The sequence below is a fragment of the Microdochium trichocladiopsis genome (genome assembly GCF_020744255.1).
Source record: "Microdochium trichocladiopsis strain MPI-CAGE-CH-0230 chromosome Unknown B0I36scaffold_1, whole genome shotgun sequence".
In the NCBI taxonomy this organism is placed as follows: domain Eukaryota; kingdom Fungi; phylum Ascomycota; class Sordariomycetes; order Xylariales; family Microdochiaceae; genus Microdochium; species Microdochium trichocladiopsis.
The window spans coordinates 2,681,529-2,707,388 of record NW_025763544.1 but is presented as its reverse complement, the minus strand read 5'-3'; the positions used below and the strand labels follow the sequence as shown (position 1 = coordinate 2,707,388).

The window sequence follows — 25,860 nt, the reverse complement described above, 5'->3', positions numbered from 1 at the left end:
CCGAGAGCCTGTTCGCGCGTCTGCTCGTCGAGTCGGACACGTCTACCTCAACGCACACCTGGACTTTGCTCCAGCACTGGCTTCGCATTGCCTGTTCGCCCCGAATCTCGCGCGAAATCGACTTGCTCCAGTGTGCGGGCAGCGCCCCGTCAGCTGGGGGTGGTCGAATAGCAATTTGTTGGCGTTCCCGTAGACTGACTGCCTACATCCGGCTTCTGTTCCAGATCTCGAAAGCTTCACACATCGTCGTAGCAGGCTCGCCTGAGCATTGTACCAACAGGAGGGGGAAACCATGGACGATTATCGATTTCGCGCGCAGCAGGCTCCGCGGAACGAAGCGACGATGAATTCCCTTGTTTCACCACTCCGAAATGGGGGACCAAGACCTTTGCAACCCAGCTCGCAAGACTTACGAACCACCCTGCCGACCACCCTGCCTCGTCGCTTCACGACCGACTCGGGGCGTGTACCAACACTGTCTACCATCGGCTCGCAGCGGCTGCCGGATACTCAGGAGTATCCTACTGCAGTAAGTCCCGCCCAAGCTGTTCTAGCGCTTTCTGGAGGGGGCAAACACCCAAGGATGGGAGTGTGGGTGCTAGCCCCAGACTACCGTTCCCTTCCCAACCCTTAAAGGCCAACCTAACGTCTCATACTGCCGACTATGATGACATTTACATCTTGCAAAAACCAAAAGCTGACCATCTTTGTCCACGCAGAGCCAGTATAAGATGCAACTGGTGAGCCTCTCCCCGAATGCCTCTTACCGCGACCGATCTCCAATACACCCCGGCACAGCTCCCCGAATCCTCAACAGGCGCCACTGTGCTCCTTTGTGTCGATTTCGATTAAAAACGTGGCTTCCAATCGCATACTAATTGGCGTCGCAGCTTGAAAAGAAGAAGCTCGAATATGAACGGCTACGCGAACAGAAACGCCGCTTCGAGGCGGAGATGCAGAAGCTGGATCAGCAGCAACTTCGGGAAGAATATGATATCGCGCAAATGCAGGAGGATCTGGGTCGCGGAAACACGTTGACCATCACCGGTCACCAGTCGGAGCCTACGACGCCACCCGAATATCGCGAGACCAGCTTTGGCTTCCCAACAGCCTTCTCGCGGCCCAACCGATATTCCATGTCCAGCCTTGTCTCCCCGCCGGGTTTCTTCAACCGCTCGAGCCGGCCTGGCTCACAGCTGACGTCCCCTCCATCTGGCTTGTCCCAGGCTCAAAGCCACGCGCGCTTCTCATACGGGGACTACTTGCCCTCCCACTCAATGCCGACAACCAGGAGGAACAGTGATGACGAGGAAAAAGAGCTTGCTCTTCGCCAGGATCCCTCGAGCCACCGCTCAAGCAATGCGTACGTGTTACCTTGCTCCGAACTTGGTAAAACAGGTTCGGGATGTCTCCAGAGTTTTATTAGGAAGCACACAGTGTTCTTATTGGAGGGAAGCCCCGGTTTTCTTCAGTCATTTGTCCTTGTGCTAATATATCATCGCTAGCGTCAACCGCTACTCTATGCCTGTAACTCGGCGTGGAAATCTGTACGACAATATCGACCAGACGAACGCCGCCGGCTTCCTCTTTCGAGACGACGAGGCTGCTTCCGACCCGCACAAGTACAGTGCCATCGACAGCAGTGCAGATGAGGGTTATCCTGTGCCCTTTGCAAAAATGGTCAATCATAATATGGTGAGTCAAAGACGTACATCAAGCATATACGGGTGCCACGCAGCTAGATACAACTGTTGAGGTTGAACCGTGGTGGTCCACGGCCGCCAGCACTGATCTGGCCAGCTCTTCCTGTTTGGGCGGGCAGTGTATCCCACTGCTGACGCCTCATATCTGCTCTACCGCTCTGTTGTAGCCAGTGCCTTGTACTTTGCTCTTGAGCTAATCCGTTTTACCCCTCTGCAGGTGCCTTCGACTACAGCTGCTATGGATCTTGCGACTCAACGAGCAGGAGGAGAAGCTACTTCCGCTGGCTGGGCCAGCATGTCTCGGCATCGTCAACAGCAGAGCTTGTCGAATGTGGGGCCTGCACAACCGAGCATCGTCGAGCCGAGCACGGCAACACAGGCAGCGCCGGGCGACGCGGGCGGTATGGCCTCGCGGCAGGTGCGCCACTCGGCAGAGATTGGCCAGTACCGGGACACGGCCAACGACGGCGCTGCGACGGCATCCCTCTCGCCCTCCTCCTCGAAGCAGGCCATGGTCACGCCTCCGAGACTGCAGTCGTCCCACTCGTCCAACGACATTGCAACAATCAAAAGCCCCAGTGTACTTGCCAACCCGAATGCTCACGCTCAGCAGCACCTGCACAACCACAACGCCAGCATTGGTCGGATCCCTCCCGGAGCTGTCAAACGCCACAGTCGCGAGTTGTCATCCGAAGGTCACGCTCCCGTCACTCAATCCGCCAGCTTCGCTTCGATTCAGTCCCAGTTGCACGCCAACGCTCCTTCTTTCGGACCAACTGCAAGCAGCCAGACCGCTGGGCAACCGACCATGGGCTCCATGCCTCCCGTTTCAGGCCCTGGCGGGCCTACCCAGTATCAACAACCCTACTTCGCCGGTCCTGGTTATGGTCCTGCTAATGGCTATGGCATGTCTTTCCTCCCCATGGGCATGCAGAACATGAACCTCAACGGCTATCAACAAGGCTATAGTGGCTATGCACCATCTTATCCGCCCTCTGGACAGCAGGGCCAGCAGCAACAGCAGCCGCGTGACTCGCAACAACGTGTGATCCAGGCACGGCGCGCCCAAGATAATGAAGGTTCGTGAATGACACGCACTGCCCTCTTAGGTGCTGAGAAAATTCACTAACTATTCACAGCTGCCGTCAAGTATCAGAACAAGCCATTTGAGGAGTGCATTGGCGAAATCTATGAAATGGCCAAGGATCAGCATGGCTGCCGTTATCTCCAGAAGCAGCTTGAAGCCAGAAACCCTGAGCAAATCCACCTTATCTGGCTGGAAACGAACCCCCACATTGTCGAGCTCATGACAGATCCCTTCGGTAATTATTTGTGCCAGAAGCTTCTCGAATTTTGCAACGACGATGAGCGCACCGTATTGATACAGAACGCCTCTGTCAACATGGTGGACATCGCTCTCAACCAGCACGGCACCAGGGCCTTGCAGAAGATGATAGAGTTTGTCTCAGCTCCCATCCAGGTCGAGCTCATCATCCAGGCTCTCCAACGCGATGTTGTGCACATGATCAAGGACCTGAATGGTAATCACGTCATTCAGAAATGCTTGAACAAGCTCACTGCCGCCGATGCCGAGTTCATCTTCAGCGCTGTCGGCGCCAATTGCGTCGAAGTGGGCACCCATCGCCACGGCTGCTGTGTCCTGCAGCGCTGTATCGACCATGCCTCAGGCCCGCAGAAGGCGTGGCTCGTGGCCAGGATTACGGACTCAGCCTTGCAGCTTGTGCAGGATCCCTTCGGCAACTACGTGGTGCAGTACATCATTGATCTTAACGAGCCACTGTTCACGGAGCCACTCGTGCAGAACTTCCTCGGCCAGATCGGTGACCTTTCCCGCCACAAGTTCAGCTCCAATGTCATTGAGAAATGTCTCCGTTGCGCCTCGGAGCAATCTACGGACGCCATGGTCAAGGAGCTGCTCAACTCTGGCGAGATGGACAAGCTGCTGCGTGACTCCTTTGGCAATTACGTCGTCCAGACAGCACTTGAGCACTCTTCTTACTCCATGAAGCCTCAGCTCGCAGACATGATCCGGCCTCTACTACCCAGCATCCGCAGCACCCCCTATGGACGGCGTTTGCAAGCGAAGATTCAGGCTTACGACAGCCACACGCGCAGCAGCAATTCCAGTGGTCAAGCCACACCTGCTGATCCGACTCAGGGCCAGGTTCCTTTGCGTGCCCCTGCGACCAACCGTGGCGTCCAGAACCAACACGCAGGTCCTGGCAATGGCTATCCAACCAGCATGCATGGTGGCCGAGGTCAAGGCCACTACAATGCCAATTCCCACAGCTCTTCACAAACTGGCCGTGCCAACTCGTATCAGTCGTACAGTGCCAACGGCAATAGCCGGAATGGACCTGCGCAGGGCAGCGCCGACGGCCAGTTTTTCTGAATCTTTGCGAGAACACTTGGCCGGCAGGCACAATGTACACATCAAGTCAAGACGCGCTGGCCGCTGGCGTAAGCGTGTCGAACAGCTAGGGGCTTGCTCGCAACCATTCGAAACTGCCACGTATCACACTTTATGGATGTGCTGTACGAAATTCACGACGTCTTCTTCTTCTTCTCATTCCCAGCACAGGCTCGCTCTGTTTCCCTCAGAACAAAACTGGCGGTGGAACTGGACTGTACACTATTAGCATTCCGCCATTCTTCCTATGGATGCCATCCCTCGGTCCGTCGCCTGATTGGGACGAAGCACAACTTAGCACAGCTATTCACTGGCTTGTACTTGGTAAAGTACGTGATTTCAGCCCGCGTACATTGGCATAGACTTTCCTTTCGTCGATTTGCATCATCTTGCACGCCATCTTTGTCCTGAACCTGGCCAGTAGGGCTGGACAAAATTCTTTGTAACTATGGCCACCGGCCTCTGGCACTGTACCACTGTACCTATCCACTTTCACTTGCATATGCTAGGGCATGGGGGATTTGAGGGGTTGGATGATGTGGCGAGGTCCCTCGCATCATCAATCTCTGGACATACAGATTTGCATATGATAGCGATCTCATACACGAGCAAGACCTAGCTGGAAGGGAGGGAAGGGGCACAGTTGTCACTTCTGGGGGGTTTTCCGGATCTCGTTGTATTCGTGCGATCTTTGTTTTCCATTAGCTACTGCGGTCTTGGGCGGTCGCTAGCAGCTACGAGTAGCAGAATAGAAGCATCAATGAAAATCATGTGCTATGAAAAGTTTCATCATCGTGCTTTGGGTGTCCGACCATTGGGGAAGATCCAAGCTCGGAGGTTCATCGATAGCGGTACACAGGACCGTCGAGATTGATTGACCTCGGACTGCACGAAGTGAAGCTCGCAGTCTGACTTTGCCCTCGCCAGACCGCACTCACGGCGAGAATTGGCCATCGAGCTTAGCATTCAAGTGTAGAACAGGCATCAATGGCAACATAGGAGCTTTGACACATGGACTAACATGGGTGGCTTTGTGGTGTTGAGATGGGTAGACAGGCGAGATATGCTCATGGCCCGTGAACAGATATGCAAGGTTTCTTTGCACTACGACACATCACGGCGTTGCCTGACAGCACATTCACGTATTCAGAGAAACTTTGCAAGGTTGTGTGTGAAAAAAAGCAAACCCGTAACCATTTGGGCGCCGTGAGATTTTTCTTACTCTCAATTCCATCATAATTTCCGAATGTTTTTGTTTTGCTTTGCGAAGCAGCACCGCTCTCAAACACCAGCTCCCCCCATCATCAGTAAACAGAATGACAAACTCCTGACAACAGGAAAACATTCATGAGCCGCCACTGCATCCACCCCGCTTTTGTTCTTTTCCTTCGCGATGATGATGGTGTTGTCAAAGTTGGTGATGAGGTGTTGCGACTTCTGCTGTTGTGGCCGCTGGACACACGAGAGGCCTTTGATGACGGCCCGTTTTGGCAGCAACACATCACCTGTCGAAGCCAATCCCGAAATGTCCAGCAGCCCAACGCCCCTCCACGTCCACGCCTGTCTGTCGACATGGTCGCAACAGAAGGGAAAGCAGACTGCGACGAAGGCAGTCTGCTAACCTCAAGAGCGACCAGCCATGTGACGGCGAGACGCTTACCTGTAGCGCCACAGGGAGAGGGTGTTGTGCTTCTTCCAGGTCTTTCTGCGGCCGGCCTTGGTCTTGTTGTAGCGGTGGCCCTTGTTGAGACCGCGCGACTTCTTGCCAGTGGCGGTGAGGCCGCGGGACTCGCGGTGCTTGTGGACGGGGTTGACGATCCAGTTGATGCGGGGATCCTGGCGGATGGCCTTGTGCTGGGGGTCGACGAGGATGACCTCGTAGTACTTGTAGGTCGAGTCCTGGTTGATCCAGTACGAGTTGAGGACGCGCAGGTTGGCGCAGCGGCGACCGACACGCTCCTCGGCGGTGGACTTGAGGGAGCGCTGGTACTTCAGCTGGTTGATACCCTGGTTGGTGGGCTTGCCTGAATTGTAGAGTCGCTCGGTCAGCACAATCCGATTTCATGTATACTCTCCGGTTTTGGTGGCCAAACATACCGTAAGTGGCGCCCTTGGGGGCGGGCCGCTTGCGGCCACCACGGCGGACGCGGACGCGGTAGATAACATAGCCCTGCTTGGCCTTGTAGCCGAGGCGGCGGGCCTTGTCAGGGCGCGAGGGACGCGAGGCGCGGTGGATGACGTTCAACTGGCGAAGCTATATTGATGCACTCTCAGCAAAATGTTCAACGAGTGTATAGCAAAGACACCCTCCCAGGACCCCAAGAGCGGTGAAGCAAATGGAGTCTAGGGAGCAACAGCGTCCACATTTTCTCATGTCTGGGACCGAGGACCCCGTCCACACATCAAGGCCATCTTCTATCACACGAACGTGTCGTGATCAAATCCGGATCGATGAATGGACGGGTACTGGCTTCCGAAGACCGGGTTGTGTGGGTGCGTGCGTCGTCGTGAAGAAGAAAGTGTCGTTTGGAGGTCGGTGACGAGGTGGAGGATTCAACATACTTCCCAGCAGCGAACGCGGAGGAGGAAGCGAAGCACATCAGACTGCTTCTTCTTCTGGAGCTCTTCGACATACTTGAGGGCACCCATTTTGACTGCCGACCCGAAGGAAAATCTGTGTTAGCGGCGTAACTTTTCTTCCGACGAGATGATTATTGCAGCAGCGACTGCAATTGCACAGTTTCTGCAATTGTCGTCGGAGAGAGCACGGGCGATAGTACACACCAGGTTGGGAGGTTGAGCCTGCAACAATGGACGGTCGTGTGTCGGTGGTGTCGTTGGGTGTGTCGGGGAGGGGACGGACGCAAAATCTTGACCCTCTCACCAGATTTCGGACCCAGCCTGGTAATGCAAAGTGTGCGTTCGAAAAATATTAAGCGATTTGGTGGTGCTAACCCCGTTTTGGACCAGAGCCCACAGTTCTGCGGGGCGGGACCCAGTCCCGTGCTGCCATGGAGTGCCAAGGGTGCCCAGGCGTGCTGGCGAATCAATCGCTGGCTGGGGGGCATTGCCTTTCTTGGTCCTAAGATAATTATTGCGACTTGAGAGAACGACACTCACCTCATGGCGTCCCTCTACTGACAAGGCCGAGACTGAAGAAAAGTTGCTGTCAGACAGCACTCGCAAATCTTATTCTGCCCTAGTTGTTGCGATACAAAGCCCTTGTGATATTTTCACTACGTCGAGAATGCAGACTGTGGCTGAGACGACATCACCAATTCTCCCCAGAAATATGAGCACCCTTCATCCACAGCATTAGGACAGACTGGCCATGTCACGAGCCGTGCCCTCCACGAAAATGGTGTTTGCCAAGGCGACGCTCCGTCGAAGCTGATCCTCAAAGACCGTTCCCCAATTGTTCCCTTCCACGGCCGTCTTGCCCTTCACTATGAGACCCGCAGCTATTTCTTGGTTCTCAGTACGCTCATGGGCGTGTGTGTGTGGGTCTTGGTACAATCCTGGAACCAGGATACCTTCCACTATGTGTTGGCCGTAGTCGCGGCCACACATCATGATATCGGCAAGGTCGTGTTTGTCTTGATTCCACGTCTCAAGAGGCGATGCCAAGTCGAATGACTTGAGCATCTCACTAGCCTTCTCGAATTTGTCAAGCAGGCCTTGGCTTTGTAGCATGATCGCCTCGGCCTCTTCGCGTAGGATGTGCTTCGACTTGGAAGTATTTTCGTTGCGGTTCTGCCCGGGCTGCAAGCCTGTGGGCATGATGGCATTGTACAACTTTTCGAAGGTGGACACGAATTCCTGGCGCTGTTCTCCTCTGTGATGATGTCAGTGCCTGAGATAGCACCATTGAGCCCACGAGCAAACTTGCATCTTGACCTCTTCACTCATAACACTCTGTCGAATCTTGTCAGTCTGGCGACCGATTTGCGCTTCAAACTTGGCCACAAAGACCTCGGACGCTTTCTTCTCGCGATGGGGGTCGAAAAACGAGTATTGGCTCGTCGATATCCTGGTAAAGAATAGGCGGATGGCCAATCAGTCTTGAAATGCTCTTCATCATCCTCGGGGTGGCCATCTCATAGGTTGCCAATCTACTACATACTTGCTCTTGCCAGGATGCTTCGATAGCGAACCATAGTCGTCAAGCAGAGACAATCTCTTGGTCCGGTTTGACGACGACATGCGCGGTCTCTTTGCGCTCGTCGGTGCGCTAGGCTCTGAAGTAACCGGGCCGTTGTTGGCGTAGTCTGGTATGCAGAGATGGTGATTCTGGTTATCAGCGCTGGTACCGCTGTGGCCTGAGAGCCTTGGCAGTGAAAACAATGCGAAGTCACGTACCCATAACACTATCGGTCTTTCTCTTTCCAGGCCGTCTCGACATTCTGACGCAGATGTAGCCCAGTGCCGATAAGATGAAGCGCAGTTTTGTGGCTGATCTGACGAAACGGATTGAAGGTGACCGGAGGATCTTTTAGAACAAGATTCAATGGTCTCAAGGACAAGCAGGAAGGGGACCACGGCACAAGTTTCAGCACCTGGTGATCCCGTATGTCTGGGCATCAGTTTGGTTCTTGCTTTTCTGCAGACTCGAGGCGAGGCAGCCAGTGGACAGCCTCAGGCCGCCATCGATTTGTGGTGCACACGCACTCGGGCTCACCTGGGCAGCTTGCAAACGAATGGCCCGTTTGACTTGAAGAGGAGGAAGGATCGATTGACAGTTGACACATAGGCCAGATCTGCCACGAACCCGACTGTTATCCAGACCATATCTTCGAGTCTAGGTCTACTATCGACGGTACTCGTACACCGACATGGCCGGCCACTTTATCCATCGCAAATCGAATTCAATAGTAATGCTCCGACTCTCCAAGCTGTGATCACCCAATCAGTGACATTGCGTCCGCTCCCGTTACCTGCCAGTAGTGAAGACAGGGGCCTTTTTTCAATTGGAAGTCGACATAACTTGAACGTGGACACGCCATTGACTCCGATTCTCAGACTAATCATATTAGGCAAAATCACGAAAACAGTGTATTGGAATGCTACCCCAAGGAGACGACTCTAATCCTACAATCCCTTCCAGAGTAAACCCCATTATTTGATACGAAAAGCATTCGCGTGTTACCCAATCTAGAATTGATGCGGTCTCTTCGCATGATACCAGCACAGAGACCGGAGCAGACTTGAAGCTGCCTGCCGCACCTCAGCCAATACCTAATGCCGGGAAATGTTCTGTCTATGGTCCAATCTGTCCTTGGAAATTTCTTATCAGCCGTATAGCCGTTCTACCGTGAACATGACATCGTTCGTAATCAAAGCGTAATCCGATAGTCGCCTTTTGCTGTCAGGAAGCATGAGATCGTTTGCGAGCGTTGAATCAATTCTTCAATGGCGGGTGCTGTATGTGGCGTATATCGTGAATGCGCTTTTGGTGCCTGAATACATGAGAGCCTTGAAAGGACCACCAGTGTCGAAATTAGCCACTGTGATGGCAAACCAGAGAAATCTTTGTGAAATGCGAAGTATATAAAGGCTTGATGGAATCGCGCGTTGCTATCAGGAAGTTCGGCCGTTGGACGGTGAGGAATCCGTAGCCTTTTGGCAGGAAATGTGCCTTGAAACTAAGTAGTGCGTTGTGAATGTGCACACTGTTTTGTGGTAGATGACTCAAGTAGGACCAATTGCTATCGAGTTCGCTAGCGATCAGCGAGAGTTGAGGGACAGACCCTGGAAGGAGTTGACCCATTCGGGGTGATCAACCATACTCGAGGAGCTTTGTTCGTGCGAACTAGGTCCTCCGTGAGGGCTGGGGAATCGTGCTCGAAGTTCAGCAGCATAATCGTTGGAAGGGAGTCCGCCGCCAAAAGGGTCCATGGTCTGCATCAGACCGGGAACATAACCACCGGACCGCGGGCCGGCGGCAAATGAGCCGTAAGCCGAGTAGCCGTAGCCAGAAGGGGGATACGCAGTTGTTGGAGCAGCTTGGCGGTCAACGACCCCAAAAGGCTGGCTGAATGTAGGTTGCATCACGCGACCCGGTGGGTTGCTAGTGGCAAATGTAGCTGGCCCTTCCTGACGAGCCGCTGAGGGGCGCTGTTCATTGTTTGTGTTTCCGCCTCCACGACCTCCTGCAGAGCCGATGCCAACACCGCTGGGAGCCTGCAAGCCAAGGGTCGGGCTGGCAAATGAGGCTGGGTTGATGGCAGACATCCAGATCCTCGTCTTGTAAATTTTGAACAAGTCGGTAACGAGAGCATTGAAGTTGATGTACGCGTCGGCAAAGTAGTAGAACGTCAGCTTTTTCCAGTCCCTATACAGAGGTCAGTCTTGAGCCACTTGAAACCGGTTTGGAGCGACTGTGCAGGATTGCTCACATTTGAAACTCTGCGTCAAGGATTTCCATATTGAGACCATGTTCCTTGACCTTTTGCATGCAGACGCGTTTGGCTTTCGCTTCATTGCCCTCTTTGTCTTGCAAGTTGTTGATCTCGTGGCTCTGGGCCAGGCGCTTGATCAGCTTTGGCTTCAGCTCTCCGGCGTTGGGCTCCTGCATGCGATGCTGGCCGGAAGGGCCCATGCCACCAATGGCGCCTCCTTGTAGTCCATTCGAAGCGGCCATAAGACCAGCGCCAGACCCCTCCTGGGCGGCAGCAGCATTCTGGGAGAACATGATGAGCCATTTGTAATGCTCCTCAGCATAATGCTCCTTGAGATCCTTGGCAGTCTGCCAATCCACGTTGTGCCGTGCGACTGTGCCCAAGTCAGTGCCTCGGTCGGCCTCCACAATGACCAAGTCACCAGGCTTGACAGTGAGGCCGGTGCCTTCCTGGATATAGAAGACATCTGCACGTGAACACTTGAAGAGTACGATGTGGAGTGACTGATTGTGTCTCGGCTGAGGCATGCCGTATGCGCGTCTGTGAGGAGAAGGCGGGCGATTGCCATAGACTTGGGGCACGCCAAATCCTGGTTGGTATGGATGCCCGTACGCTGGCGACACAGCAGGCTGCTGCGAGGACGATAGACCTAGGCCGCCAGAATAGAAGCCGACTGGGAACTTATTAGACGAGATGCCACAAACGAAGCCGAGGTGGGGGCATTGGGGACATACCTGGACTCGCAGCTGCGAAATTGGGATTGAGTTGATACGCGCCAAAGTCCTGTTGGTGTTGACCAGCATCGGGAGAAGTGACTTCTCGTAAACCTGATGGCTCTGTGATAGAGCTGATTGAACCTTGCCGCGCGGGCACGTCTGCAAAGGAATGTCTACGACTCTGCGGCATGTCGGAATGTCCGCCGAACCCGAGGGAACTTGTCCAGTACGCGCGCTTCACATTCTCCAGCTTGCGGTTCTCCACAGGGTAGCGATGACCGCCTGCTGCATATTCGCTCATGCGTCTGCCCATGCCGCGTTTGCTGGCAGGATCAATATTGTCGTTGAGGTCATCAATCTCGTCGACCGCGTAGTCAGATTCTTCAGGGACAGCCTCGTGGAGGCTATAACCGTTGCCGAGCGCGAAGGCGTTCCCAGTCGACGCTCGTGGGCGGAGCTGGCTTTGGTACTGTTGCTGGCGGAGTATAGCATTCTCGCGCTCAAGTGCTTCGATCGTCTTCTGGGCTTCCAGTTCCTGCTGGCGAGCACCAAGGCCAGAGCTTCGAGAGCTTCCGTCATCATCATCGTCCTCCACTTCTTTGACTTTGCCGAGCATGGCACCATCGCTTGACATCTCACTCAGCATGCTCGGCCGTGATGGTCGATGGTTCAATGCAGACTTGCCCAGTGGTCGGGCCCTATTCCCCATGACCGAGACCGAAGGGACGGCTGCGCCTGGGGAGTCGGGATCCAGCTGGCCTACGGAGTACGATTGAGACCGATATGTCTTTGGCGTAGGGTGCAGCGGAATCGCGAATGGTATTTGTGCATTGGATCCTGGCTCACGGGCGTTTGGTGACGCTTGGGGGAATCCCCCTTCACTCCCAAAAAAGCTCGACCCCCCAGGGCCTGTCGAGGTAGGGGAAGGCAGAACTTCAGTTAACCTTGATGGTGGTTCTTTGCGCTCAGTGTTCCAAATGCCGGTACCCCATGAAAAGGTCGTGTTCTGTGGGCCACGGCCTACCGAAGCTGGGGTGCCAGAGTGTGCCCCCCATGGTGCAGCACCGAGCTCAGCCGAGGGTGTACTAGGATGGGAGGTCGTGGGAGACATTGAGCTACTGGCGAATGAGCTCTTTCTTGGGTGTGCCAAGGGGGCTTGGGATGTGTCGTTCAGCCAAGATGCGCGACGGACAGGCTTGTGCTGTGCTGGTGGGTGCGGTGCGACCTGCCGTAGCGGGTCGACCTCATCGTCGGAGCTTGCCATGGCCTCTGAGTCTGGTGTAGACCTCCGCACGTTGAGCTTGTCGAGTAATAAAGAGTGGCTGTTTGGAGCGATGCCACCGATGGTTGGTCTGCTTGATTTGCCGTTGGCGGAGCTCATTGTCGGATTGCAATGAGGTTCGATGTCCCGGCCTGCTCAGGACGGTAGAGAATACAACTGGGGATTTAAATGCGCGTGCTCCAGGATTGGGATACCGTCACCGTAGCCTAGAAGGCCTCGGGTGATTTGACGACGAAGAACTGTTTTAGCGAAAAGATGCAAATAGAACGATATTGTTTTCCTACACGGTAACTCTCGTCAATGACAATCCAACCATGACACTTTACCCGGGAGGTGCTGGCATGGGAGGCCAAGGCCTTATGCACGAGCGGGATTCATCGGTGATCAACCAAAGTAAGATCGATACTCACCAGAAATTATAGACGAGGATGTCGGTCTCTATCAGAAGGGTATCTCGGAGAAATAAAGTCTAAGTGGGTAATGTAGCTGGGGGTTTGGGGGAGGTGTTGAGCACTGTAAGCCTCTCCCAAACAAATAGACAGTACGAAATTGTGTCGTTGTGAAGAAGTAGACTGCACGACCTCAGAAGTATCTGCCGTGTTTCTTTTTGTTGCCGCTGGATAGCTGGCCGTGCGAGACCGTGTCGAGCGTTGGGGTTGCGTATCTGCACTGCCGCCGAATCGCTGGCTGTTCCCACTCGGCGAGACTTCTCTGGGTCTAATGTCGCATATGTAGTCTGAGTCGTCGAGAGAGAGGTGGTCGGTCATGCAGTGCTATGCAGAGCTTCCCATCCTTGTAGCTGCGCAGCGATACCAAGGTTGGGCTTTGGCGGTTTGGGGGTGTTTGAGCAACTGCGCTTGGCAAGATGGTAGCAGGACTTCGCAGCAGGGAGTCTACGAGTGTCGGCGACGTCGCTGTGGATGGTGTCGAGGGCTTGGTGGGAGGCGCAGGCTGGCTGAAGGAGACAGGATCGAGTGACGGGCGAGAACAGTGCCGATGACGCGGAGCGGGGAACTTGGGCTTAAATGGCGACGAAAGGCGGCGGCGGCGGAGAGCGAGGAGGGAGGAGGCCAGAGCTTCTTGGAGAGGGAGGAGAAGGCAAAGGTGTTGGCCGAAGCGTGCCGGTCGTGGTGTGGTTCGGTCGGTCGGTCAGTTGCGAGGCCAGCCAGACCAGGTGGAGAGGAGACCAGACGTGCCCCTAGGACACTTGCGACAGAGAGGCAGGCGGGCAGGCAGGGGACACGAGACTTTTGGCGGACGGAAGAGCCTGGGCTGCATTGTGGTGGGCCAGTCCCCGTTGTGGTTAGCACCGAGAGCAGTGAGCAACGGAGGGGAAGGCCCCGCTCTTAGCCAGCCTAGGCGGGCGGGCAGGCAGATCGGGGCCTGACCCTTAGGGAATGGAAGGCACCACCTGCTTGCGCACCTGCATCATCACCATGAGATGTCTGCCGCTCGCCACTCTGCGATGGGGGCGCACGCATGCGCTCGCTCACTCTATTGCACCCGCTTGCTCCAGAGAGCCACTGGCTTCATGCAAGGCTCGACCTCTGCCTCTCGCTCGTCCTGCAGACCCCGGGGGCGTCCAGAGCAGTGTGTACTTACATACATGCTGCGTCCACGGGCAGCGGGACTGGGGGCCCCGGAAGAGCATCCTGCCATTAGCACTGTTTCTGGGGTCAGCCACCAAGTGGGTGGCCGGCGGGCCACACCCGAGCAAGGCAGGCTGGGGCACCTTGCAAGGTCAGAACTAGGGGTTTGAGGCGTGAGCCAATGGCGCGCACGGAGAAATGCCAACCTGTTGACCTCTAGCACGGCTCTAGACCCCCAGCCGGCCGAGTGTGGGGAATCCCCCTCCTGGCTCATGTCCAGCTCTCCATCGCTTGGTGAATGTGGCCTTCCTCCAAGCATCGCCTCTCCTATGAAGCTGCCACAGAAGTTGATGGCAGTGTGCGTACTTGCGCTACCCGTCCTGGTCCAGAACGCGGCTGCGGATAGTCAAAAGTAACGGCCGCCTGGATCGGCCCTTGCCCAGTCAGGTCAAGCTGAGACGATCACTCTTTTCAAAGACTGTGGATCAACGTGAGCGAGCGTTTGCGAAGTAAGTTTCGGGGGGGCAAGAGGGCAGCAGGCGAGCACGTGCGACGGGTGCACAGGACAAACGAGGTGCATTACTGGGAGCGCAAGAGTTTTCATCGCGTCGGCCGATTTGGTGCCTTCATGTGTTGATCGAGATGGTCCTACCAGCACGTTAGGGGCCCTGCCCGCCTACGATCACCAAGAAGCCGAATCTGTCTGGAATATGTCCCTGGTCGCTGGCTCAGGCGATCATACTACGGGGAACGCCCTTTTCCTGCCAGCCCGGCGGCTGGAGGCACAGCAAGTGCCAGGCAAGCGCTAGCATGGAGAGCCAGCCCTGGAGAATGCGGGGAGACAGCGGCAGCTGCCACTGGCCTGGCGCGTGCGAAACACCCCGGGTGCTGGCATGCATGTGTTATGCGCGCTCTTCTGCACACCATCATCTGTCCGACTTGGTCTTAGGTCCTGCCACAGCCCATTACCTCGAGCTCGCCTTTTCTCTCCCGTCTGCGCTTCGCATGACAGTTCCCCATACCACAAGGCTTCGGCACTCTCCATTGCCTAAAGCGCCACCTGAGCAGGCCAGCAGCAAACAGTCCGCCACCTCGGCGGTTCAAGGGCTCACTCTCCTCACGGCTGGCAGTGGCGTCGACAAGGTTCCTCGGGCAGGTACATTACCCCACTCGGAAAGGCAGCTTCCCTGAATCTTGATGGCTGTGTCCCATGACGTTGGCTGTGGCGTGACATCAAGCTCGCCATCATACGCTCTCGAGTACGCGAATCCCTTGGCGCCAGGGACGTCACTCCCACCGGGCTTATTGTGCACAAAGCATCGCTCAACAGAACGGCAGGTTAGCGGGGTGCCCAGCTAGCATCATATGCACCCGCAAATCTCGGCCGACTCGCTATTTTGGGTTTGCGGGCTGATGATCCAAGGACCCGTGCTGGCCCACGAAACACAGTGGGATCCTGGTACCTCATATGTGTATCCGCCAAACCAAGAGCCAGTTCAGGTGGGGAAGACAGAAAATATTTCCGAGATATGGATGTGGCGCGGCAGTAGTGTTTTTGCGATACCTGCTCGACGCCAGCAAATTTTGGCGCTCATACCGGAGCAGAAAGACCGACGTAGAGGAACATGCCACCGAAAGTATCACTCTGCACATGACGCATCTGGGTTGTCTTTTCCTTTCCTTCTATTTCGGCTTAGGCTTTACTTCATGAATGGCCGACTCACTCCTTTGGCAACTTGCAATCGCCCACATGCCAGGATACAAGCTCCCGAGCAACTACATGATATAGCAGCGTCCTTCCGCTGCCCCTCGTGCTCTGCTCCCGATCCCACCTGACGAACGGCGTCCCAAACGTGGAGGGACAGCCAGCTGTGCTATGCCCTGCTAAGCTATAGAAGGGGTGTGAGTCCCCTGGCCAAGGCAGCAACCAGTGCTACCTATTCCCCCAGTGTTTGTCCATGCCAGGCCAAGCACACGCTGCAAGGTGAACCACCCGGAGGCGCAGGGCGCAGGGATGTGACAATATAATGCGGGGAAATACTGCGCAACATCACTGGTTGAAGCACACTGAGCAGGCCTCAGCACCAGCCACGAACGGACGGATGCCCCTTCAAGAACCCGTGTTCGACCACACGCATGCACACGGTGTTCCGTCCATGCCACCACCCGTTCAAGGTATGCCAAGAGCAACAGCCATTTTAAGCTCGGGACTCGAACCTCTCGTGACGGCCTCGCTCGCGCTCTGCTTCGGTGTGGCGTGTCCTGGGAGACACTTTGCATCAGCCGTCGAGCTCCAGGCGCTTGAAGCCCCGGCAGCTAATGGATGACAGGCCCCCTTAGAACGTCCTGGTCAGGGGGTTCTAGCGGAAGTGGCCGAGAGACGCGCAGCTTGGTTTGCTGACCACGTACGTCCACCTCGGCCCATGAGGTCTTGGGCCCACACACTCTGTGGCTCTAGTGCAACGGCGAGCGGCATGGCATCCGAACCTCATGACCGATGCATACTGGGTGGGCACAGATGGGCCCAGAAACAACCCAAGTGGCGAGGCATGGCTGTGGTTGTGCAATTGACATTGCCAGATGTTCCACTAAACTTCAACCACGACCAATGCATCCACCAAAGCTTGCCCTCCACGGTGCAGAAATGAGCCTGTGACTCCCAAGGAATTCTCCGAGGTCGATCATGATCATGCCATGACAGGCACTGTAAGGAAACTTCTTTGGCTTGCGGACACGCCACTGGTCGTCAAGCTGACTGGAAGGCACTCAGGACGCGGGGGCGAAGCCAGCCACTGCCAGACTCGTGCGTTAAGGTAGTGTACGTAATTTGTACCTGCCCAGGTGTGCCCAAGCGCTTCAGCCTACCCCGCACGCACTGCTCGCCGGCTTCGTCGCCTCGTGGCCTTAGCCTTCTGCCCCGTCTATCCTTGGCCTGCGCGGAGGAAAGCCAGTTCGACTGTCACACGAATGGCATCAAGCTTCCCCAAAGGTAAACAATATGGAAAACCCCATGGCGGGATCGTGGACATGTGGATGGGCTATGCCTGCGAATTGGTGATGTCGAGGCACAAAGTTCACCATTCGAAATCGGTTGCTCATTGCAAGACTCAAACATGAATCACTGGTCTGAGCTAAGCACCAACATGGACATGTGTGCTCGAAAGGAGGAGACAACTTGCAAATTGGAATGTGATTTCCTGACAGAAGGAGTTAATGGACCGGGCATCGAACTCGCCCAGTTTCTCGAGCTGCAAGCAACACAAGTCCACAGGTGCCCAGTGTTTGGCACCTACACCAGGAAACTTATTAGCAGGCTACCCTGGACCGTTATTCATGGAGGCTTCTCAAACTCCATCCCCTTTTGATCCTCCCAAGTTATGTGTGGAGATCTCGGAAGAAAAGCACTCCGGCCTGGCCACCTTTCACTCTCGGGCAGTGAACGGCGGTTAAGTGACGGGTTGTCAGCATTCATGCAGTCAATACATGCTAAAAATAAAATTTGAAAAAATTTGTCAAATTCTCTGGGATTAAAAGAATCCGGACTACCAGTAAGTGGCATAAGAATAACCGCGCTGAGTGATACGTTACTTAGGCCGTGTGAATTGGCCCATCTCAAAAAACAAATGGACCTTTCAGAACATCAATTTGCGTTCTTTCTAACTCTTTTGACTTCATCTTACGGGGTGGTAAGCGTAGTTGACTTCTAGGCAGCACATGGATGTGACCGCTGGCTCTAATTTCGCTTGTAAGCCATGACTTAAATCCTGCTTATAATTTCCACCCATCGGGTTTTCATGACCCTTTTCTGATTCCGACACACGAATAGCTTCAAGAAAAAAGCATGCTTGCTGCCTCCATGTAAAATGCCCGCGGCGAGGGAGGAATGTACAAAGAAGAAAGTAAAACGAGCCCATGGATTCATAAAAGATTGCCATGGGAATTTTCTTCACAGGTAATAACATCATCGTAACAATGATCGCCACACGGGCCTGTTTGTTTGACTTGTAACAATTTCGACTTGGTATATGTGGACGCCGGACAGTTGTCCCACTGGGGACAACGATGCTATACTACAGATATTGCATATCGTACAGTTCTAAGATGGGCCACAAGCGCCAGCTTTTTTTTTGGAGCGAGGGTGTCGTTTAGCCAGGAACCGTGTCGAGAGAGCCCTTCCCAACTGTCGACGGTGCGGCATCCGCACCCTTTTGTTGCCGGAGCTTCTCCTCAAACTTGGCAAACTCCTGCAATGCGATTTCCTCCTCTTGGTCCAGGACCTGGTTGACGCCCTTGACTTCCTCGATCTGACAGTGTGATAAAGATCGTTAGCATATCTTCCTGCAGTCTTATCCCAGCGAGAGGGAGGATATGAGAAACAACTTACATAGTGCATCAGCATGCCCTCGATGCCATTCTTGAGGGTCACGGTGCTCGAGTCGCACGTCCGGCACGCGCCGCGCAACTTGAGCAGGACGTACCCGTCCTCGAAGCCCCGGAACTCGATGTCGCCGCCGTCCTCCTGGATGGCGGGCCGGATGCGCGTCTCCAGCAGCTCCTTGATCATGCCGACCGTCTCGCTGTCGTTCTCGTCGTAGCTCAGGCTGTCGTTCTCTACGCCTTCCTGACCCTGCCCGCCCGCGCCGTCGCCCTTGTTGACCATGACGAGCGGCTGGCCAGCGGTGATGGCCTCGGTGATGAGGCTGAAGATCTCGGGCTTGATGTGCGCCCAGTTGGCGTCCGTGTCCTTGGTCACGGTGATGAAGTCGGCGCCGTAGAACACTGCCGTCACGCCGTCAATGTTCATCAGCGAGGCGGCGAGTGGCGAGGGGTATGGCGGCGCGATGGTGCTTCGCGGGTTCAGATACTCGACGAAGGGGGTCGTGACTTCTTCGGGCAGGACTCTGTGGTTGGGCAGGAACTTGAGGGCGTCGGCGTTTGGTGTCGACTCTGTCTGGATGAAGATGGTCCTCGCGCCACGGCCGGCGAAGGCATTTGTGGCGGGGAAGACGCTGCTCGTCGTTGAGGCGTGGAGCCTCGGCCGGGTAAAGGCGGTGCGAGAGGAGAGCCCGGTTGCTGTATACATCCTCCTCGCAGACTGGCAAGCGACGCTGTGCGCAGCGGCGGGCAATGTTCGCCGTGCTGCAGCCGACAGCAGGCTCGCCGCAGGCCTCGTGATGCGAGTCGCCGGCATGGCCGCCATGACGATGAGGTCAGGCGGGGTTGGTCGTGGTGTTTGCCCCGGGGGATATGTCGCAAGTCGCTCGAGAAGAATACGTTGTGTCGATGCCAGGCGCCTCAAGGCTGATATTGTTCGATGGTGTCAGCGGGATGGACTGGGCGCAAGGGATGGTGGGAAGTCTTGGCCTGCTCGAGAAATGTTTGCTTCGGCGTTGGGAACGGCCGCGAGCTCAGTCTCGGAGCCCGGAGCGGCGGAGGCAACTTGAGAGAGTGCCGGCCTATCGATTGCCTGGGGGGGCGGCTTATCAATCACTGCATTCATTGTGAGGTCACTGGCCCGCAAATCAAAGCGGCAGCATTGCCAATTGGACACTGTGGAAAACAGGGGTTTGCTGGGTAATTCAGCCTCCGAGAGAAATTCTTCAGCAGTGGTGTACGGTCCTGCAGCGTACAGCGACGCATACGTTGCCAACCGAGGGTCGTCCACTGTTGACCCTTTTTGAGGGGCTCGTTCATTCCTGCCTTATTGAGGTACTTTGGACAATACCATGACACTGCTTGGACTGACGAAGCGCAGCTCATAAGTACTTGATGTTGTTCATGACCACCTGCGCACAGCAGAAGACACTGACACTGAAACTGCAACCTGAGAGGCGACTGCGCATGTTGCAACCAGCTTGTCCTGCGCTGCAGCCAACGATGCAACTGTATCCATCCATCAATCCATACATCCTTGGAGCCAGAGTGCCCGACGTGATTATGGCGCCGACCATGCATCTCCGGCTCCCACATAGCGTGCGCTGTTGCTGGCCGACGACCAGGCCTGGCGGGGGCCAGTCCCAATCTTGCGGATATGGCGGTGGAGCAACAACGAAGTCGAGGCCGCACGATGGTCCGTCCGGCTCAAGTGCACTATGAATAGTCAACAAACAAGCTGGCCGACGTCGACGATCCTGGTCGAATTGGCTGATGCAATCGATAATCTGCATGCGCCAGATCCCTTGCTCCCTGCCTCCCAAGCAAAACCCCTGGGCCAGCGATCCTCCACTTGCTCACCTGCGATCTCCGATCCTGGCACCTGTAAAGCGGCCCTGGGCACAGCAACGTCGGAGCTAGCCGGCCCTTTGCCCGCTGCTACATCTACGGAGTCGTCGCTTGACAGATTCCAGGGCAGGAAATGGAAAAAACTCGTGCCTCGGTCGGACTTCCACCATTCTCTCCTTCTGCGCCATCCAGGGAGTCTCGTCATCATTCGCCATACTACTACTCACCGTGCCCCACGACGAAGCTTACGGCTGTGGCAAAAAGTTTTCCTCCGTCGCACGTCCCCTTCGGTCTGCCGCGTGGCGTCTTGTTTAACGAAGCGTCATTCTGTTTGCTGTAGTCATTTTCTATATCTCAAAAACTGCACGCATTCGTCCTTTGCTGGACATCTCCACCAGCAGAGTAACTAGTAGACGAGCAACCCGCCCTCGCCATAAACAGCAGCTCGAGTGGCGGATCTTGGCGGAACGGCTTGTGGTACACGCAAGTGCGCTGGGCACTGTCTTCTCACGACGAGACCAGCCATGGCCTCCGACCCGTGTGTAAATTGTCACGAAGCCGAGGGAAAGTACAAGTGCCCACAATGTACGCAACGCACGTCAGTCACCCACGCGAACCCCAGTCCTATATGTTCTTCGTGCTAATACCCCTACAGATGCTCTGTCGCCTGCTCAAAGAAGCACAAAGAGTCCCATCCACCACAAGAGGCCGGGACCTCGACAGCTATCAAGACGGACGGCAATTCGCCGTCAACAATACAAGGTTCTGAAGCATGTAACACTGCAGATGCCTCAACCTCAAACACGCAGTCGCAAAAGGCAAACGACCTCGCCGACATGCCAGAGTACAAGATGCTCATGACGCGATACCCGCAGCTCCTGAACCTGCTCTCGGGCATCGCTGCGGCCACGGACCCACCCACAACGACGAGCACATCGTCACTGACAGAGACCGCCGCCGGCAATACTGCCCCACGATACACAGGCAAGAAGCAGGAGCCCTGGACGCCGGACATCGGCATCCAGAAGGGCATGGAGGTGCTCAAGTCGGCCAGGCAGGCGCGTGGGACCGACAGCGAGGGCATCCGGGAGTTCATCGAGCTGCACCGTCTATGGCAGGCCAGGCAGCAGGAGGCTGCTGCCAACCAGGCTAGGACTGACCGGGAAGCCGCTGCTGCCGCGCGGAAGAAGCTAGCCGAGGCTGATGCTCAGGCCATCAAAGAGCTGTTGGAGAAAGAGAAGGCGAGTGCGAGGTGACCCGAGATAGTGTTGTTCACCCTATCATACCAAATCTGTAGAATACCCACACTCCGATGCGCACAAGATGCAAGATCAGCATGTCTCATACTCCAAGCATCTCAACACCACGCGGCAACACAGCCTGTCGTAACGGAAGATGATGACGAGGATAGCCCCTGGACAGTCATCAGTGCCAGATCACAATCCAGCACAGCCGTTGGGACCGCAACACCAATTTAGAATACTCGCGGATAATCAATACAAAAATGAACATGACACGACTTGAGGCAGTTGGCTTCTTCGTTCATAAACTTCGTTCTTTTGAAACAGGCCAAGGTGTTTTATCGTCTCGCAAAAGCTGCCTGATATATACATAGATTGTCGTAAGAAGAACGACGAGAATAAAGAAATGAAATAGGGTATCTTAGTGTAGCGTCCTGCCAACTCTTCATACTATGAGGAATATCGCCAGTCACGTTTCTTGATTTTGAATTGCACGACCACTAAGATCATATGGAACCCAGCGGAGGTTCTTGCCTGCTCAGATTTTGATGAGCTGCTGACGCCTGAACTTTGTGAGGAAAGCCAGGGGCGACTTGGGCGACTTCAGGCCCGGTATCGGCAGCGCGCTAGAGCTCGGTGAGAGCTCGCCCTTGGTCGAGATCTTGGGCGGGCGGACCTTGTTCTTGCTCGTGGCACTGGCCGGCTGCAGTGCCGCAGGTTCCGACTTTGCCTCGGCGGGTTTCCTGGTCCACAATGCCTGAAGCAGACTCGATCGCTTCTTCTCCGACTCGTCGGTCTGCGTCCAGTCGATGCGACGGTCGTTGACAATATCGGCAAACTCTGCCGAGGTCACTTTCTCCAGGCGACCTCGTTCAGCTTGACGCTTCTGTGTCGCGACGAACTCTTCGTCCTCGAAGATGTTGTCCATGCCGGCCCCCTTTTTCGTGGGGAAGCCCGTGCCGTGAATCGAGTCTCGGCTGTGGCTGACCGAGCCGAGCGTCAGACTGCCGTCCTGGAACTGGTTCCTCTCGTAGGCGGCGCCGTGGTGCAGTTGCTGGCTCCTCGACCGCTTCAGGTTCCACGTCTTGCCCGTCAGGCTACTCGAATTACACCTAGCCTGTTCTGCCAGCCGTGCGTGCTCCTGCTTCTCAAACGCCTCCCGTGCCAGCGGGTGGATGAGCTGCTTGTTCTGCATGTTCTGCGTCGTCGCCGTGTCCGAAAAGTGTGCGGCAGCGTTACGTGGGGTGTGCTTTGATGGGACACTCGAGCCCATTGACAATGACCGATTAAGCTTGGACGTCGAGTAGGAACGCCGAACCTTGGGCAGTGGCTGGGTCTGTCCTGCGGCGTCGACTGTCGTCGCCCTGGAGCTCGACCGAACGATGGTCTTGGCCGGCTCTATCTCCCCCTCGGCACTACGTAATTGGTCCTGACGGGAATGAGACCGGGCCGTCGGCAACGGCTGTGTTGTGATCTCCAGCGCCGAAGCCGGCCTCGAGGGTTGCTGGCCTCTGGCCGAGGCATAGCGCCTGGGGCGCGCTGGGTTGAGCGAGCCCTGAGTTGTGGACGACGCTGCGACTTCCACTTGCCCGCGCGCCTGCCCCTGGCCCTCGCTCACCGGGGGCGGACGTTGCCGTTGCCGCGCCTTTCGGTGGTTCTGCTCCTCCAGAACGACATTGAGCCGGCGGCGAAGCTCCTCGGCGTCAACACAGATGGACTTTGGCGAGACCTTGAGCTGGCCCTTGTGGCGGCTCTGCTGTGGTCGACCTGTGGGTTTCATGCCTGCGGCAAAGGGCAAGTGACGATACATCTGCGGGTGCTGCTCGAAACGTGTCGAGGGCTTTGCCAGGGCACTCGTTGGCCGCTCAAGCATATTTGAGACTTGGCCCATGGTTGGTGTTATATAGTGTCAGAAGATTGGACCTCGACTTGCTGGCTTGGTCCATGCCCTGTCGTCTTAATCATATGACAATATTGGAAGAGTATAAAATGAAACGTGTGTGTAAAAGGGCGGATCTCTTATAAGACCCCCAAGGGCAGCCCGAACAACGACGGCGAGTTCCAGTAGGAACAGCAGCAGCAGCAGTATATGACGAGTCGCATAGACTGAGCCGTCGAGGGCAACGGGAATGACGCAGCATGAGGGACCAGAGATGCGGCTCGACTGGCTCGCCCGGGATACTTATGAGGGCGGAGGCCATAGGGAAGGGACGGCGGGTGACTGACATCAGGGCCGGGGCCTAGTCGGGGCTAACGGGCGCGAGGGGCCTTGTCGTGGTTAGAGCGAGTCGATGGACTGCAGTAGTCGGGCGGAGTTGGGGGGCTTGTGGCTTGCACCATGTCTCAGACGGTCGCGGACGACAGGCTCGCAACGCTGCAAAGGAGGCGGCTGCTTGCGCTGCAAAGTGGTCACTTGACGAGCACGGCCGGGCACGCGATCACGAGCCGCTGCCTGTCCGCTCTTTCGGGGGCCCCACACGTCAACTAAACGAAAGGTCCTGCGCATCGGCCTTGCGCCGCAACATCAACGTTTTGACATTTCTCAGCCTGGCGCTCGCACCCGGCTCGACATCCAACGGCGCATTCGATATAATGGGTTAATGGCTTCTTTTTTTCTTCTTTTATGTGAGCTGTCAAACACATCAACCGTTTGACTTGTGCGGAGAACCGCCATGCGCTGCTGGCTCCCTCCCCCACAGGCCACAGGACCAACCTAGTGTACCTGAGGTAGTCGTCCACGCTCTCTGTGGGAGCCGCCGCCTTGCATCTCGTTTCTAGCCTCGCTCTTTCACCGCTCCAGTGCAACCCTTGCCATGCCGCCTCCAAAACGAAGCGCCCACTGCCGGATGCGGGCCCGGACCCTGCAGCCACATTGCCCACCGTCATCTCCTCCTCAACGAGCCAGCGTGGACCGGCTTCGGCCTGGGGGAGATGATCCCCACCCGGCGACCAAATTGTCCTCCCGGCTTCACCCCTTAGCCGGATCGTGGAGATTCGGGTGATCGTAGAGATTTGCGTTCCCGAAGCATCTTGGTCAGTCCATGCTTGCAGCCCGCTCAGACCACCGATGCCGCATCCAGCTGCAACCAAACACCTCCGGCCGTCTTTTGCGGGATCGCGATATTATTACCGGCTAGACCTCTGCGGGCTTCCTGTCAGCTGCACCCCGCGTCGTCCCCCTTGCTCAATGCCCCAACCCTCTCTTGGTCATGCCTGCATAATATCGACATGGGTTCCGACAGGGATTCTCTCCTCTCCCGTCCCTGCAGATCAGTCAGGGCCCGTGATCATGTGGCACATCTGGAAGTCTGTTGTGATCCCGCCCAGGAAGATTACCTCCAGGAGACCTCGGGGGAAGTTCTGGACAATGGGAAGTCCTCTTGCTCCCACCCATCCAAGCTCGTCGGATCCATCATCCGCGTAATCCCCGTCTGAGTTTTCCAAGCACAAAGGGGCAAGGGCGAGAGCATGAAAAGAGACATTTGGCCGCCACCAACGCTCGAAGCGGCCCTGTTCCAAAATTTTCCATCCGTCTGCAACTCGGACTTAATTACTAGTGGCGTTGCAACAGCAACCATCCGGCGTCTGGATTGCTGTGTTCTGGAACTTGTCTCAGGCATGCCGGTGGCCGGGCTGGGGATGCGCAAACTGTCTCAAAACGAGTCTGGACTTCAACAGCTAACAACAAGATCTCGGGCAGCGAAGGGACCGAGCCGAGGGCCCCTTTTAAACTGGGTTCCCCGTTGATGGCCGCTGGGGTGTGTCAGCTTGCATTCTTGCAAGCTCTGGTGTAGAGCTCCCCATCGGCGTTGGAGTTCATATTATTTCGGAGATATTAGGCTTCGGCTTCGACCGTGTGTATTCGCGCACGAGTTGCTAGGGTAAGTATTTGGCTTTTTTTATATACGGAACTTGTGGTCGCATCGTTTTGTCGTATTGTTGCCTTCGACGCACACACGCGATGCATCAAGTCTATACTGGTTGTCATAAAGGCATCCGCTTTTAACAAACTCAATCGGATTCTCGATTGGTCTAGTGGTCAGGATACCTGCTTGTCATTAGCTTACCTAAGCGCGCAGGTGGCCGGGGTTCGATTCCCCGATCGAGAGCACAACCAATCCACCAGTGTGAACACTGGCTGTGTCTTTTTCTTTTTTCTCTTTCTTTTTTGGGCGCTTCCCCGCAAACTGTATGCACCAATTCCTGCCAGAAGCCCAAGCCCCTGGAAACAAACGGGCTGCTGTGCGATGATGTGCCCGGTACGCGAAGGTGGTTTCC

At 55.8% G+C, this 25,860-nt stretch overlaps 9 protein-coding genes and 1 non-coding gene across 10 annotated transcripts; 4 read left to right on the top strand and 6 right to left on the bottom strand.

Moving 5' to 3' along the window:
• Positions 1-756: 756 nt before the first annotated feature.
• B0I36DRAFT_357730 (armadillo-type protein) lies at positions 757-4,116 on the top strand (the record flags this gene model as incomplete). The annotated part of the gene is made up of 5 exons (XM_046157847.1): positions 757-825; positions 891-1,363; positions 1,506-1,695; positions 1,801-2,782; positions 2,843-4,116. The coding sequence occupies 5 exons, from the start codon at positions 757-759 to the stop codon at positions 4,114-4,116; spliced, it is 2,988 nt and encodes a 995-aa protein (XP_046018483.1).
• A 1,183-nt stretch (positions 4,117-5,299) lies between these two features.
• Positions 5,300-6,990, bottom strand: B0I36DRAFT_310652 (60S ribosomal protein l15). Its single transcript, XM_046152282.1, has 3 exons — positions 6,697-6,990; positions 6,232-6,388; positions 5,300-6,158 (listed from the first exon to the last, which is right to left on the bottom strand). The coding sequence occupies exons 1-3, from the start codon at positions 6,781-6,783 to the stop codon at positions 5,791-5,793; spliced, it is 612 nt and encodes a 203-aa protein (XP_046018482.1). The 5' UTR covers positions 6,784-6,990; the 3' UTR covers positions 5,300-5,790.
• A 254-nt stretch (positions 6,991-7,244) lies between these two features.
• On the bottom strand, positions 7,245-8,295 carry B0I36DRAFT_310650 (uncharacterized protein). The gene is made up of 3 exons (XM_046152281.1): positions 8,258-8,295; positions 8,024-8,164; positions 7,245-7,969 (listed from the first exon to the last, which is right to left on the bottom strand). The coding sequence occupies exons 2-3, from the start codon at positions 8,041-8,043 to the stop codon at positions 7,450-7,452; spliced, it is 540 nt and encodes a 179-aa protein (XP_046018481.1). The 5' UTR covers positions 8,044-8,164; positions 8,258-8,295; the 3' UTR covers positions 7,245-7,449.
• Positions 8,296-9,858: 1,563 nt separating this feature from the next.
• On the bottom strand, positions 9,859-12,629 carry B0I36DRAFT_357727 (uncharacterized protein; the record flags this gene model as incomplete). The annotated part of the gene is made up of 3 exons (XM_046157846.1): positions 9,859-10,465; positions 10,530-11,205; positions 11,267-12,629. 3 exons carry the CDS (start codon positions 12,627-12,629, stop codon positions 9,859-9,861), a joined length of 2,646 nt encoding a protein of 881 aa, XP_046018480.1.
• A 5,193-nt stretch (positions 12,630-17,822) lies between these two features.
• On the bottom strand, positions 17,823-18,187 carry B0I36DRAFT_310644 (uncharacterized protein). The gene has a single exon (XM_046152280.1). It carries the CDS (start codon positions 18,039-18,041, stop codon positions 17,877-17,879), a length of 165 nt encoding a protein of 54 aa, XP_046018479.1. The 5' UTR covers positions 18,042-18,187; the 3' UTR covers positions 17,823-17,876.
• B0I36DRAFT_310642 (NifU-related protein) lies at positions 18,112-19,544 on the bottom strand. The gene is made up of 2 exons (XM_046152279.1): positions 18,504-19,544; positions 18,112-18,423 (listed from the first exon to the last, which is right to left on the bottom strand). Exons 1-2 carry the CDS (start codon positions 19,317-19,319, stop codon positions 18,265-18,267), a joined length of 975 nt encoding a protein of 324 aa, XP_046018478.1. The 5' UTR covers positions 19,320-19,544; the 3' UTR covers positions 18,112-18,264.
• A 316-nt stretch (positions 19,545-19,860) lies between these two features.
• On the top strand, positions 19,861-20,870 carry B0I36DRAFT_10097 (uncharacterized protein). The gene has a single exon (XM_046147713.1). It carries the CDS (start codon positions 20,212-20,214, stop codon positions 20,749-20,751), a length of 540 nt encoding a protein of 179 aa, XP_046018477.1. The 5' UTR covers positions 19,861-20,211; the 3' UTR covers positions 20,752-20,870.
• B0I36DRAFT_10101 (uncharacterized protein) lies at positions 20,774-21,864 on the top strand. The gene is made up of 2 exons (XM_046147715.1): positions 20,774-20,939; positions 20,997-21,864. The coding sequence occupies exons 1-2, from the start codon at positions 20,866-20,868 to the stop codon at positions 21,595-21,597; spliced, it is 675 nt and encodes a 224-aa protein (XP_046018476.1). The 5' UTR covers positions 20,774-20,865; the 3' UTR covers positions 21,598-21,864.
• A 14-nt stretch (positions 21,865-21,878) lies between these two features.
• On the bottom strand, positions 21,879-23,758 carry B0I36DRAFT_310638 (uncharacterized protein). The gene has a single exon (XM_046152278.1). It carries the CDS (start codon positions 23,471-23,473, stop codon positions 22,121-22,123), a length of 1,353 nt encoding a protein of 450 aa, XP_046018475.1. The 5' UTR covers positions 23,474-23,758; the 3' UTR covers positions 21,879-22,120.
• A 1,845-nt stretch (positions 23,759-25,603) lies between these two features.
• B0I36DRAFT_t21 lies at positions 25,604-25,691 on the top strand. Its single transcript has one exon. It is a non-coding gene; the product is annotated as a tRNA-Asp (tRNA).
• The last annotated feature ends 169 nt before the right edge of the window (positions 25,692-25,860 follow it).